The 13,838-nt window shown below is 41.6% G+C and overlaps 1 protein-coding gene across 5 annotated transcripts in view; it reads right to left on the bottom strand.

Moving 5' to 3' along the window:
* Nucleotides 1-13,838, bottom strand: part of pax5 (paired box 5) — a 60,442-nt gene that overhangs the window by 28,804 nt on the left and 17,800 nt on the right. For 2 of the 5 annotated variants that reach the window (XM_044190167.1, XM_044190168.1), the window contains exons 3-6: nucleotides 11,533-11,730; nucleotides 10,751-10,815; nucleotides 7,405-7,530; nucleotides 947-1,131 (exon numbers count right to left, since the gene is read on the bottom strand). In XM_044190167.1, the coding sequence (XP_044046102.1) occupies nucleotides 947-1,131; nucleotides 7,405-7,530; nucleotides 10,751-10,815; nucleotides 11,533-11,730 (574 nt within the window). The remainder of the gene's footprint in view (nucleotides 1-946; nucleotides 1,132-7,404; nucleotides 7,531-10,750; nucleotides 10,816-11,532; nucleotides 11,731-13,838) is intronic. The other 3 variants (XM_044190169.1, XM_044190170.1, XM_044190171.1) reach the window with 2 other exon arrangements.

The raw sequence follows: 13,838 nt of genomic DNA, 5'->3' as shown, positions 1-13,838 counted from the left end.
ATAAAAAATATATATAAACAACTTACCTGTAGATCAAACAAACTTTTGTATCCACTGACAAATAATTAGCTCACTGAGCTAACTCTGTGTAATCTAGGTCTATAGCAAAATGGATTTAGGACTGCCCTCCTATTCCTAGAAAATGTCAAAATGTCCATGAATATAGTCTCACTACATGCTCTTCTTTCCTTTATATTTCATTTTTAGTTTTCAGTTGATGTATTAAGTATGTATTCAGTACCTCTGACCAGTGCCCGACCCAAACAATATTCATAGGGGTGGCCAGGCTGAGACCACTATGTACTTTGGACTGACACACAAATATGTGTCTTGTTCAGTTTTTTTCTGCTTGGTATCGCACCATAGGCTGACTGGTGACTATTTTGGGTCACTCACTCCTTACTTCAACTAATCAACAACTAATGCAACAGTGACAGCTATATAAGCACCGAGTTTACAAATCCACCATTAGATTAGATTAGATTAATTAATTTGGCAAATTTCTTTGTCCAAAGTGACCTGAGATTAGTGGATTCATCAAAAACTGGAAATACATCCCTCTCAAACAAACAACAACAAGTTAGGAATAACATCACTATGAAAAGTATTGGTAAAGTTAGCTTCACAAGCATAAGAAATTGGCTGTTTGACTCATCAAACCCAAAACGGGGTTGGGGTGGGGAATCCGACAAGAAAAAGAAATGAGTGACCTGAAAGGTGGTACTGTATGTGGTGCCGAACTGGGTGGCCAGGCTACAGTCTATGGTGGCCATGGTCACCACTGGCCACCCCTTGACTCTGCCTCTTCCCGTCAGTCTCGTTCAGTGGAAAAGTTTTCTCCTGCATTAGTCGTACTTTTCATTAGAGCACCCTGCATTTTTGTTGCCCCTTGATCTGTTCCCAAACTCAGCCTCAGCCCAGAGCCTGCACGGTGCCACGCCCTTACCTTGCCAGAGTCAGGGCTCACATAGAGGTCAGAGCTGGATTGGATTGGACAGGGTGGCTGTCTGTCAAACAGGTGGTCCAATACCTCGATCTGCTGCGGTGAGAACAGCTCCCCTCTCATCTGCTTCCTGAGGAAGTCCCGCCCACTGTGGCTGTGCCCGTTGGCCAGCGGTGACTCCTGCAGACCTACACAGAGAAAGACAACAGAAAGGAGTGAAGTTAGAGGGGTTTGTAAATGGAGGATATTTAATGGAGGAATGAGAGAGTGAAAGAGTTTTAAAGAGGGAGTTAAAGGAGGTGTTTGTAAGTCTGGTGTGTATAACAGAGGGAGAAACCAGACATAGATGATGATAGAGAAGTGAAGGCGTAGGATGATAAAACAAATCACTGAGGCAGATGTGGAGAGAAGTTTGAGCAAAGTATGGACTCAAATAAATCCCTGTGAGCTGATTTAAGACTGAGTGACTTCATAGATGGGGAGACTCAGAGAAAATGCTATACAAATGCAATCCATTACCAAGCAAACGCTGTCTCTCCTTCTTGATCTCTCAAAAGTACACTCTCGCCTCTCATATATACACACGTCTCCGTCCCTCTTGTTGTATCACCCATACACACACAGACACACAAATATATATTGCTGTGGTATCAGTATTAGACTGTGAGCTCTCGTATCCTGCAGTTACTGCAAGGCTGAGGGACTGAACGAGACAATTATAAGAACTCTGAAGAGTCGCGGCCCACAAATGATTAGAAAGAGAGAATGAGAGAAAAAGATAAAGAGAAAAAGGGGATGAGGGTGAAAATCCCCCGCTATAGAGCCAATTCATCGCTCCAAACCGCTACTGAGAGCCTATTTTAGTCCTGGGGGTCACTGTGTGTTTGATGTGTGTGTGTGTGTGTGTGTGTGTGTGTGTGTGTGTGTGTGTGTGTGTGTGTGTCCGGCGGCAGGGGGGAGTGATATGACAGACAGGAGGCGATGGGGAAAGGGCCTCAAATATATATATTTTTCCCATTTGGACTGAAAATACAGATCCATTTGTGCCAGACTGCGATCCTAAAGAAAAAACAAATAGTGATGTAGCAAGAAGAAGGAAAGAAAGAAAGAAAGAAAGAAAGAAAGAAAGAAAGAAAGAAAGAAAGAAAGAAAGAGAGTGAACAAACTGGAGCTAGGGTTTTAGAGCATTTTACCACATTAGGATAACAAAGGATAATTCCGGTTCATTACAAGTTGGGTCTTATTATCTCCACCGATTTAGCATTGTACTCCTATAGTATTCTTAAACTCACGATGGAGAGTTTAAAAAAAAAGGATAAAAATCGCTGTAGAACCAGAGATATCGTCTTTTTTATTCCACAGATTCCTTCTTCCTTGTCAAAACCTGCCACCTACATTACCTACAATGCCACTTGACTGCCAACAATTAGGTTGGAGATTTGGGGGTGTTCGTAGCAGTTAATGTAGCCACGGGTTGCTAACATCAAGCAAAGATGTGGAGCGGGCTGCAGAGGTCTGGAAAGCTAACTTCTTTCTAACTCCCCACCCTCAGATTTTTTCATATTTAAACTTTCAAATGAGCCCCAACTGACACCGACTTAGGTGACATCACTTGAGGATATTTATCAGATTTCATACAGCTCCCACAAAGAGCCACAAAAGGCTTCATACAACTTTTTTTCACATATGCAGTAGTGCTCCCCAAGACCTGTACACAAACTTTGATGTGTACAGAGTTCCCCTTTAACAAAGTGTAACCACAACGTAATCCAGGGTTTTGCAACATTGTCTAATATTGACGTGTTCTTGTTTAGCGATAAGGTTAAGCAGTCAGAAGATTAGACACGATGTGTTCAGCCAGATTATCTAAACCACTTTATTTGGAGGTAAAATTGAAAGTAAGCACGCCTGAAGTGTCAGTAATAATCCCTCAATTGCACAAGTACATTGCGTCAAGGTTGAAAAAGGAAGGGACAGACAGTTTGGGTGTTAAATTAATCATTTGCCTTATTTTTCTCTCCCTAACATGCCTGGCTAATCTGGGGGTTTGTTTACAACCTGGATTGTCATCTAAATGCTCATGCGTCTTGCTCCATCGGACTTAATTTTAGTGTTCCCACATCTTAGCAAATAACTTGGTGTGTGCAATGTTATTATTACAGATAGGAACGATGGCCAAAACTATGAAAATAGTGTGCTGCATAATGCTTCTAAAACTGGTTGCAAACTGTATTTTCCCAGTTTGAGTGGTAATCTCTTAGAGTTGATGTCTGTGTGTAAAATTGACTAAAATGAAATCTAGACCTGGCACATTGGCACAAAGAGTGTTTTTCAGTTCATTTCAAACACTTCTAGTAAACCTCAAATCATGAGACATCTATCTAGCTGCTAACAAAAAAAACCTCACACTCACACAGTGCTGCATAACTCACAAAACCTCGCTACACCTTTTCAGTACACAAAACCTCTTTCACCCACTCTCTCACAAACACACTCCTTGATCTTGATCTCTCTTTCTCTACTATAGTCACACAGTCACACACACACACACACACACACACTCATATACAGATGCTGGGACCAGTGTGAGTATATGGTCCAGGTCTCTGGTGACAGACCAATCAGGGGGGAGATAAAGCCGGTATGATGCTTTAGCCTGGTAACCCACGGCGACCCATTTAATCCCACCGGCCAGTCCCCATGATGGAATTCAATTGATCAATCATGTAGCTCTGATGGCACCATTTCAGCCAGCTTATTGCTTTTTGCTTTCTCTCTATCATACACACACACACACACACACACACACACACACACACAGGCACACACACAAATACACACTGAAAGACTGACCCAAGTCTGTCACGATGGCGCACCCACAAAGGACGAAAGAAAGACAGAGAACGAATGAGACGACAGAAACTACTGTAATCAAACAGTAAGAACAAAGCTTTTATTGATGATAATCAATATTGTCCATTCATCTGTACGAATGTGTGTAGGTATGTGTGTGTCTTGGTGTGGATGTGTGAGTGTGGGTGGGTAGCCTGATATCCGGCTGGTCTCATTGTATCCATGGATGGGTAAAGAAACTCATTGCCGTGACGGGTTAAATCCTATTCACTCTTGGATACACACACACACACACACACACACACACACACACTCACAGCTGCCTCTATCTCTGTAAGTCAGTCTCAGAAGGGAAGCGCTTCTCTTCCCTCTTTTTCAGAGCAGAACAAAACAAACAATGAGCCCTTATTGTTCTCTCCTTTCTGTCTTTTTCCTCTCTCTTCTGCCTTCTCTGTCTCTCTCTCTCTCTTGGTTCTCCCTCTCTCCATCACCGTCTGCCTCTGACTCGGCCTGCCGTTGCCATTTTTTCAACAACCCAGGAATAGTTAAATTATTAAATCCAAATACCTTCGAGAGTTAGATGGGTTGTCACCTGTTTGTGTGTGTCAGTGCATGTTTTGTGTGTGTGTGTGTGTGCGTGTGTGTGTCTGTCTGCAGGGGGTAGGACACCACCAGTGTGCATCTTTTTGCACTTGACATAGATTATCATACTGATAGGACAAGTCTGACCTCACAGCCGCAGCCTGTGCATGCCTGTGTGTGTGTATGTGTGTGTGTGTGTGTGTGTGTGTGTGTGTGTGTGTGTGTGTGTGTGTGTGTGTGTGTGTGTGTGTGTGTGTGTGTGTGTGAGCCCCATCTAAACTCCAGAGATCAAAGTTTGGGGGGCAGGAGGCACTGAGAGGAACTCAGGGTGAAGGGCGGAGCTGCCCTCCCTTCTCTCCTCCGTCCTCCATCTTTTGCTTACTCCCAGTGTCTTTTATCTGGTAAGCTGCTGCATGTCACAGTGGATGCACAAGGGGGTGAGAGGTCATCTTAGAATTCTGGGTAAATGCCATTGACAATATTTCTTCTTCATGCCAAAGAGACTTTTAACAACCACTATATATGATTTTCTATCAAATGTCCTGAGAATACTTTTCACTCAACGCTCCCTAACTTAACAGGCCCACCTGTCCTGAACTCAATATCCATGTTGGATGCACATGCATGTGCACACACGCACGCACGCACGCGCGCACACACACACACACACACACATACACACACAGCCTCTGTGTCTAAGAGAATAGGTTAAGATACAATAGTCCCCTTTTGGCCCCACAAGTCAAGTTCTTCCATTCACCCCCATTCATCTACATTTTGCCCCGGTCACCCCCCACTTCCCCTCGCTTTGGCTGTGGGGGCACAGGTCACCACAGGGCTTTACCCCCACACACTCCTCCTGCCAACACACACACACTCAAACAGAAACACACATGCCATGATCCTCCTGTGTTCTCATCACAGCTGCCATTTCTATGCTTATAAGTTACAGCAGAGATAAAAGGTTTCCTGAACACATGTTCATATATGTCATATATCGCCATATATATATATATATATATATATGGCGATATGTGACATGATCATTTTAATCAATTTCATAATATCACAATAACAAAAACATCTCTGACGCTTGCTCAAGGGTACTTTAGCAGTTTTTTTGCCCACTCTGTGGCTGTGTGATAGTTGGCCTTGTCTGTGTGGGTGTATGTATGTTTATGTCTTTTTCCTTCTGTATACAAATGTTCGTACCGACGAGCATATGGGTGTGAGTGTGTGTGAGAAGCTTGCATTACTGTGTATCTGTGTATGTGTTTGTCTGTCCATGTCAGTGCATGCTGTTCCCCCTGTCGCCCCTTGCTGTGTGCGTGTGTCATTATCCAGCGGGGGCTGCTCTAATGGAAGCTGTGATTAGCAATGCTGTTAATTAGACCACAGAGCCAACCGCGCAGACCTCCGCCACAGAAACACTGCAGATAAAACACACAAGCAAAACGTGATGTGGAGCAACATAATGCTTGAATGACACTTTCTGGATGCTTCAGTTAAACGTAAAGTGATACAATATTTTGGATATGGATTATGAAACACAAGGTCCAGTCATAGTAAAACAAAAGACAGACCACACATGTAGCACATGGTGTAGCACATCATGCACATAAAGAACAAAGTGAAACAATGATACTGCTAATTAGATTACAGAGCTTCTACTTCAACTACAGATTCAACCACAGAGTCTTTGCCACAGACATCAGAGCACACATAATAGTGTGGGATACATTTGTGTAATTATACATGACTCATATTATTCTTGTCAATGAAATATGGCTTTATAAGAAAAGTAGACCCCTGACACATTTTGACTTGTTATAGCTGGAAAAGCACAGGGGAACTAATAACATTAACGATATCTCCATTCCCGGCATAAAAACTTGTGATATTTTGACATTTCCACTTGTTTTAACTCGCATTGCAAACTCACAATTATTGAGGGACAGATACTGTTAAGTTCACAAAACAAGGTAAACTTTGATCCAAAGTGTGTACAATCTGACACCACACACTATCAGCTACCCCTCTGTGAAGAAAGCAGAGGTTCTGGATCAAACGTCATCATTATTCACCTGTACTCTGTGTGGGTACTGTATGTGTGTGTGTGTGTGTGTGTGTGTGTGTGTGTGTGTGTGTGTGTGTGTGTGTGTGTGTGTGTGTGTGTGTGTGTGTGTGTGTGTGTGTTAGGTATGAAAGTCTTTGTGCTCTGCTGATGGGTAAGTGGGATTCATCCTGGAACCTGCTGGAATGTTTTAGAAATTCATCAGCAGTGGGAAAAGGACCCCATACTGTATGTGTCCGTGTGTGTGTGTGTGTGTGTGTGTGTGTGTGTGTTTGCATCTGTGTGTCCGTGTGTTAGAGAGAGAGAGAGAGAAATAACCCCCAGTGGCGTTCTGTCACCCCCCCCCTGCTCCGACATCTGGTCCTGTCTCATTTACCGCAGGAGACTGTCTGTGTGATGGCTTTTTAATGCCACTGACACCGCCACATACACACTCACAAACATGCACACGTGTATCCACACACACACACATACACAAACATATACATACAGTACATGTGAGAACCCCCTTATGTGTATACACACACAAACTCACGCCTCTATTAACATGCATACAACATTGATCCAGTATGACAGCGTATATGATCAATAGTGCATGCATAAACTGACTTCTCAGGTAGCTCTCCAGTGAAGCACTGTTAGTAAACAAATAGGGGTTTCTGTATGAAGATGTTTTGTTTAGAACTCCCATATTGCACACGCACACACACACACACACACACACACACACTCAGACACATCTGTCATTGATCCTCCTGTGCTGAGTTCTTTCCATCTGGGCTTTCCATGCTGGAATGGTAAGGAGGTAAGGAGTGGGTCCTGAGGCTGCACATCATCATATAATAATGTGTTTATGTATGTTGTGTATTTGTACATGTGCCATTACCACCAAAAAAATACAGTGATGCAAACCAGTACACTCAAGCACACACGAATATATTCTTTCGCTCACCTTCGTCCCTCTTCCTCTTGCCCACGTCAGGAGCTGAGCTGATACCCAGAATGCCACTGATGGAGTATGAGGAGCCGGCTGAGTCGCTGGTCACTGCTGACACTTGTGTGGCAGCCACAGACGTTGCTGCAGACAGACCACATGACAACACAAACAATTTGAAGGATGTTTTGAGAAAAAAGCAAGTGAGAAGAATAATCATATATATTCTTGCTTGTGAGTAGTGTGTAAGCTTCCTTTTTTCAGTGACCCTTCGAGAAAAATTCTGAATCTATCACAGAAGTGCAAAAATGCAAAAAGATCTATTTACACTTAACACTCAGAGACTATGGGTGAAGTGATCACACTTTAAGACACTTAAATTTGAATGAAACCTCTGCTGCCATTATTTGTTCCACCTTACAGTATATTTATCTCAATGAAAATATAATATTTTAGTACCCTGCTGACTTATGACTGAGTGTAATTCTCAAATTTCAACCAGACTGTAACTAATACTGTTGCAGCCCCCAATAAACTGGGTCAACTTTTGTTTAATAACAATAATAAAATGTTGGATTTTTAATAAAAAGACTACCACTACTGTAAAGTATCTTGTTGGGGGCTCATATATAATAGAAATAAGCCCAATAACACTATTGTGTTCTTCATATGTACTATTTAAAAGCATCTTAAAGAATTGTTTTATTATATGATGAAACTGAGTGACAGAGCCTTATAGTTGTCGTTCCTTACAATACAAATATTTTCCTCATATATGATAAGATGCTACGACCTAAAACACCAGTAGAAGAACTATAGTAAAAGGGCACGGTGGAAACCTCATGTGTAACCAGAATCATTCACCTACACAAAATGAGTTGTGCCACATATTTTTGCATGTGTAATGTTGAGTCATAGTCAAAAACCTTGAATGAATATGTCCAACACGAATTCTGAAGATTTGTGAGCCATTTTCCACCAGAATTTATTGTTCTTTTTACTTGATTCAGTTATTTATGATACCTTCACAATCGAAGATACAAAACATAGATGCACTTTAATCTTCTGAAACTTTTCGCAGCCATACAGAGCAAATTGAAGCTTGAAAAAAAAGCCACAATGGACAGGAGTCTGTCTGTGTTTTGCTCCTCATGTCTCTCCCTCTAATCTTCCCCCTGGAGGAGACAAGTTGCTGGGCGAAACAGCTTCAGTGACATACACACACACACACACACACACACACACACACACACACACATTCCGCAACCTCCTGACACACACACAAACACATGCACACATCGAAACATACAGTCACTCATTCCTTGGTCCCTTATCTGTGCCCCTGTAAGCGGACGTGGTGGGTTGAGTGACAGTATGGTATCCCAGGAGGGACAGAAAGGTGAGGAGACAGACATCCTAATCCTCTCTCCCAACAGACCCCCCAAACACAGAAAGACAAGACCGAAAAGGGAATAAGAAAAAAAAAGATAAACCAGACGATCAAGGTCCCTTCCAGCCGTTACTCTTTCGCTAACGACAGGGAGAGTATAATGAATGCATATCCCTCCTTTTCCCATCACTTGATTTAGCACTTCAATTATCTGATTTTCCTTTCTCTTTCTTTTCACTCTTTTTTTATCAGAACGTAACGCTTTTATTCTGCAAATCCAAATGTTCAATTTTCCGCCTGGGAGTGGGACCCATTTATCTGTGTAATCTGTAAGCGTGCAGTGTGTGTGTGTGTGTGTGTGTATGTGTGTCTGGGTGCATCTAGGTGTGTATGCATGTGGGTGTGTGTGTCTGTTAAATGTGTGTAAACGACAGGAGTAAGGGAGCGGTGTGTGTGAAATTAATTTAGATTAATAGACAATGCGCGATTATGAAGATATGAAAGACACGGAAACACAATCCACTGCAGGGCAAAGTGAGGAAGAGAGAGAGCGGGAGAGGGAGATAGGCTCTCATGTTTATTTGTATCTATATATCTCTGAGATATTCATCGAATAAAAGGAACTAATGTTTCATAGCTGTAAGATATATATATATATATATATATATATATATATATATGACTGAAACCGCCAGACTGAAACTATATATATATATAGTTTCAGTCTGTAACATCATTAAAAACTACAAATGAACAGCCAAACCTTGTTAATCTGAAGGAGGAGAGTCAAGGGTCTTTTTTTAGTGCATTTGGTTCAAAATGTAACTTTAATAGACATAATAATGAGGACCCCATAATATGAACAGCATCACTTTATGATCAAGAATATTAATTTTACTCATCCAAAAGTCAGTATCACATGTAAGACTACCTGTTTTTGCTCTTTTACTCAAATGTCCTTGCAATCTACTCTATTTTGAGGCCACTTTGCCCAATTGATAATCAAGCCTTGCTGTAAACTAGAATTTGTGAACATAAATACTCTGTTCGCAATCATGATCTCCATTATCAGACACTCCAGTGTTTATAATAACTGTTTTATGAGCATTTTGTTGTTTCAGATCCCCGTTTGGGAGGGAAAAAAGGTTACTACAGAAAAATTGTTTCTGGATCCATTACAGTGATACTGTAACATATTCCGCATGAATGAAGTTTTCTCACTGACTTCTTTCTTTGTGATATGAGAATTATGTTTAGGGTGGTTTGGGCTTTGATGCTGTAAGCTCCTATAACATTCTCTCTTTTGATTATTGTTGTTTGGGATATGGTACCTGCTACTGGCTACATTGTTGCACTTCATTATGCTTTACCTAACACATCTGTGCTTGGATGCAACAATGTTACTAGTATGAAACATCCACGCATTCATAAATTATCTAACTGGAGTGTCGTCTTGCTAAAGATTTTGGAATTTATGTGAGTGTCCTGGTGGCCTCTGGGTTTAATACGCTGACCATATAATTGCAACGTCCCCGGTTTGAGACGCCTTTGTTGCATGTTATCCTCCCTCACTCTCTGTCCCCTCTTCTCCTGTCAGATCTCCACTGTACACTTGACAATAAGGGCCAAAAGCACCAACCGTCACACAAACCCTCAGTTTAACAAACACACTGGTTAAAAATCTAAATGTTCTTATTAAGCAGAAAATGGACAAAACAGAAACCTACATCCCATTGACTAACTTTAATTTTGGACTCTTCATTTTGGGATCTTGATCAAAGCATTCAAGAACTCCGTGGCACACAACATTTCACACTGTGTTTTTTCTCTGTAAGTAAAGGACCAGAATTTCAATATGTTTCGTTGTGCCACATATGGCACACAGGCTCCGCTCCAGAGAGACTCACACAAAAACGGATCTGCTGTAAAATTTGCTTTGACAGTTGGAAACTGGATTTTATAGCAACGACCTACCTAAGTTGTGAGCCGACACTGAGCCCGTTTGGCCAGGCGGCTGCTGAACCTTTGTCCGAATGATCCTGCAGGAGGAGAGAGGACATATTAGTGTGTGTGAAGTGGTCGTTTGTGTGTGTATGTGTGTGTGTGAGGATTCTGAGTGAGAGAGAACATGACCATCGTGGGAGCAAAACTCTGTGTATGTTTGTGCGTGTGTGTTTGTGCGTGTGTGTGTGTGTGTGTGTGTGTGTGTGTGTGTGTGTGTGTGTGTGTGTGTGTGTGTGTGGGAAGTGGCTGAGGCAGGCTGACATGGCAGAGGGGCCTCACACTTCCTGCTTGGCTGCTCATGCAAGCATTTTCTTCCTCTTTCTTTTCCTTTCCTCTCCTCTCCTGTCCTCTCCTTTCCTTCCCCTTTCTTTCCTTTCCTTTTGTCTTTTTCTTCCCTTACTCTCGCACACTTTCCTTCCCTTTTGTCTGCCTCTTTTGCTCACTCCTTCTCTCTCTTATTTCACTATCCCTCCCTCTCTCTCTGCCTCTATGCTCTGGGGAAAGGGTTGTCATTGTAGCATCGTGTTGAACCACTGAGCTGCAGCCACTTCATACATATGGAGACTAGGGCCTCTTTGCCATTCTCCTTTCCACTCCCGGACACACACACACACACACACACAAACACACACACATAAAACACATGGTATTATATTGCTCTGCACTCTACCTACACTCAATACCTGTTGCTATAAGTTGATACGCAAACACACACACACACACACACACACAGATTACGCAGACTGTAGTACCTGTTGATGGAGCTGACACTGGGGACGCTGTCGTTGTCACAGACTCTCTCGGCCAGGAGCCTGTCCCGGATCTCCCAGGCAAACATGGTGGGGTTTTGGCGTTTGTAATCTGCGATCTTGTCGACCACTTTGGGAGTAGCAACCTTTGGTTTTGATCCCCCGATTACCCCGGGGCGGATACTGCCCGTTTCATAGTACCTGCCAATCAAAGCACAAAAGATGCTCGCGTTGGTCATAAGGGAGCAACACAAGACAGTTGTAGTATTTCTGGAAGGTCAAATCTGTAAATTCAAACTTGTTTTCAGTTATCTGTATTTGAAATCTTATTTTGCTCCCAGTTCCACAGGGTGTCTTAAATTGGTTAAAATGTACCATGTTATCTTGAAAAATAAAAATTTGAAATTTAAAAGATCCAAAATGGGATAAAAAGCATTTTTTTGCAACAACAACATGTACGAATGATGAGGCTGAGCAGTTTAATCAGGTTAAAGTTTTACATTCATGACTGTGTGACCTGAGCAATTGATCTGACATTGGTGCTCTTATTTTGACCTTATTTATCAATGCAGATAATTGTGCAAAAGTAATCAAATCCCATCTAAATAAGAATCTGAACAAGTTTACATGTTTTTTAAAGGATAAGGCTGGCGCTGTTCTGTACTTTAATTATTGTCAACAAATGTGTTTGTGGTTCTTGGTTCCTACTGAAGACATAAATCTTAAACAATACACAAATATAAAGTATCTTTGCTTTTTGTTTTTTTAAAGCTGAGTCATTTCCTAAAAACAGCTGGGATATGTATAAAGACAAGACAAGACCCGTTAGTGGGATAAAGTCATTGTTGGTTTTGGTCTTTTGATGGGAATTGAAGAAAACAAGATAAATATAAAATATCACCAGCCTTCTCCTTTAAATTTGACACCTGAGACGCATTTATGTTGTTTGATTTTCCCGCCGTCTTTATCTCTGAAAGCTGAAAAATGGAACATCTGCTTCACTGCTGAACTCAGCAGTTACATACTGGACTCCAAAGACCTGGCATGTGAAAAAAACACCTTTATGTTGTTCTACTGGCCCTTTAGTTCACCCTTCCTCGTGGTGATTTGGACATTGTTCTGCTCAGTCTCAATTCTTTCCCTTCCTGGCTCCCCAGTGGAGGAATGACCTTCCCACTGCGTTCAGGACTTCTCTCTGGCTCTCCTCAAAAAACACTTCACATCCCTCAGGCCTATCCCTTGTCCTCCTCCGGTGGGCTGTTAATGTTCTTAGTGTCCATACTGACAAAGTAAAGTGATCGATGGGATGCAAAATCCACAGTCCCTCTCCTGTGCAAAAATGCATTCTTAAATTCAGCTGGATCTAATTTGACTCTGATTTAGTCAAATCAAGTGGTTATGCTGAAACTCACTCTTTGTGTATATCCTTCCACTGCTGTTTAGCAAGGCAACACTTTCTGGGGAAACATAAAGAGGGAATTTTGCACTAAAACGACTAAAACTTTGGAAGATCCACTTGATTTGTCCACTTCAGGCTGCTACAGTAAATCCTCATATTAGCTTCTGTTGAACATCACAGTGTGTTTTTGCAGAGAACAAGCACTTTGCGGCCAGTGTGGACAGAACGAAATAGAGAGAAATAATTACAGCGACCAATAACTCTTTCAATATACATATTGTCCCTAATGCTTGGATAGAGATGGTGAATATGTCTGCTCTCGTTACTCAAATCAACTGAGGAAGCTGATGACTGTGGCCAAATTCAATTAATGTAAATTCTATGAAGGACTCCATTGGTATTTATCTTGGCATTTTCAGTTTTGTTGTCTGTTTTCGTAACTTTTTATGCTGCTGATTTGGTGTCACTTGCAAAAGAGGTCTTCAACCTCAGTAGGACTTAGAAAAGAAAACTTTCTTCAGGCGATCTTAGGAAATAAGTCATATTCAAAGCCTTTATTTAACTGGGCATATTGGTAAAAACCTGACAGGTCTCAACCTCACGGAAAGAGTAAAAACAGATTGTTTACACCTGGTACTCTACATAGACCGGAAATAAACATTGCATCACATAATAAAATGACCAACAGATGCAGAGAAAACAACTAAAGTTATGATATCAAAATATGAATATCATAACTTCAGATTATTAATTCAGGTAAAATAAAAACCTCACAACCAGTTGTTTGTAATGGCGCAGTCATTAAAACTGTGGATAACAGTGTCAGCTAAATGACCGAATGTAATGCCAAAAATATGAATGACGTCTGATTAGTGCTGGCTGTAGTTTTCTTTGGTAATTTCACATTGTG

The sequence above is a fragment of the Siniperca chuatsi genome, linkage group LG3 (assembly GCF_020085105.1).
Source record: "Siniperca chuatsi isolate FFG_IHB_CAS linkage group LG3, ASM2008510v1, whole genome shotgun sequence".
Lineage (NCBI taxonomy): Eukaryota > Metazoa > Chordata > Actinopteri > Centrarchiformes > Sinipercidae > Siniperca > Siniperca chuatsi.
The sequence above is the reverse complement of the archived record's forward strand: the minus strand, read 5'-3'. Positions and strand labels throughout refer to the sequence as shown.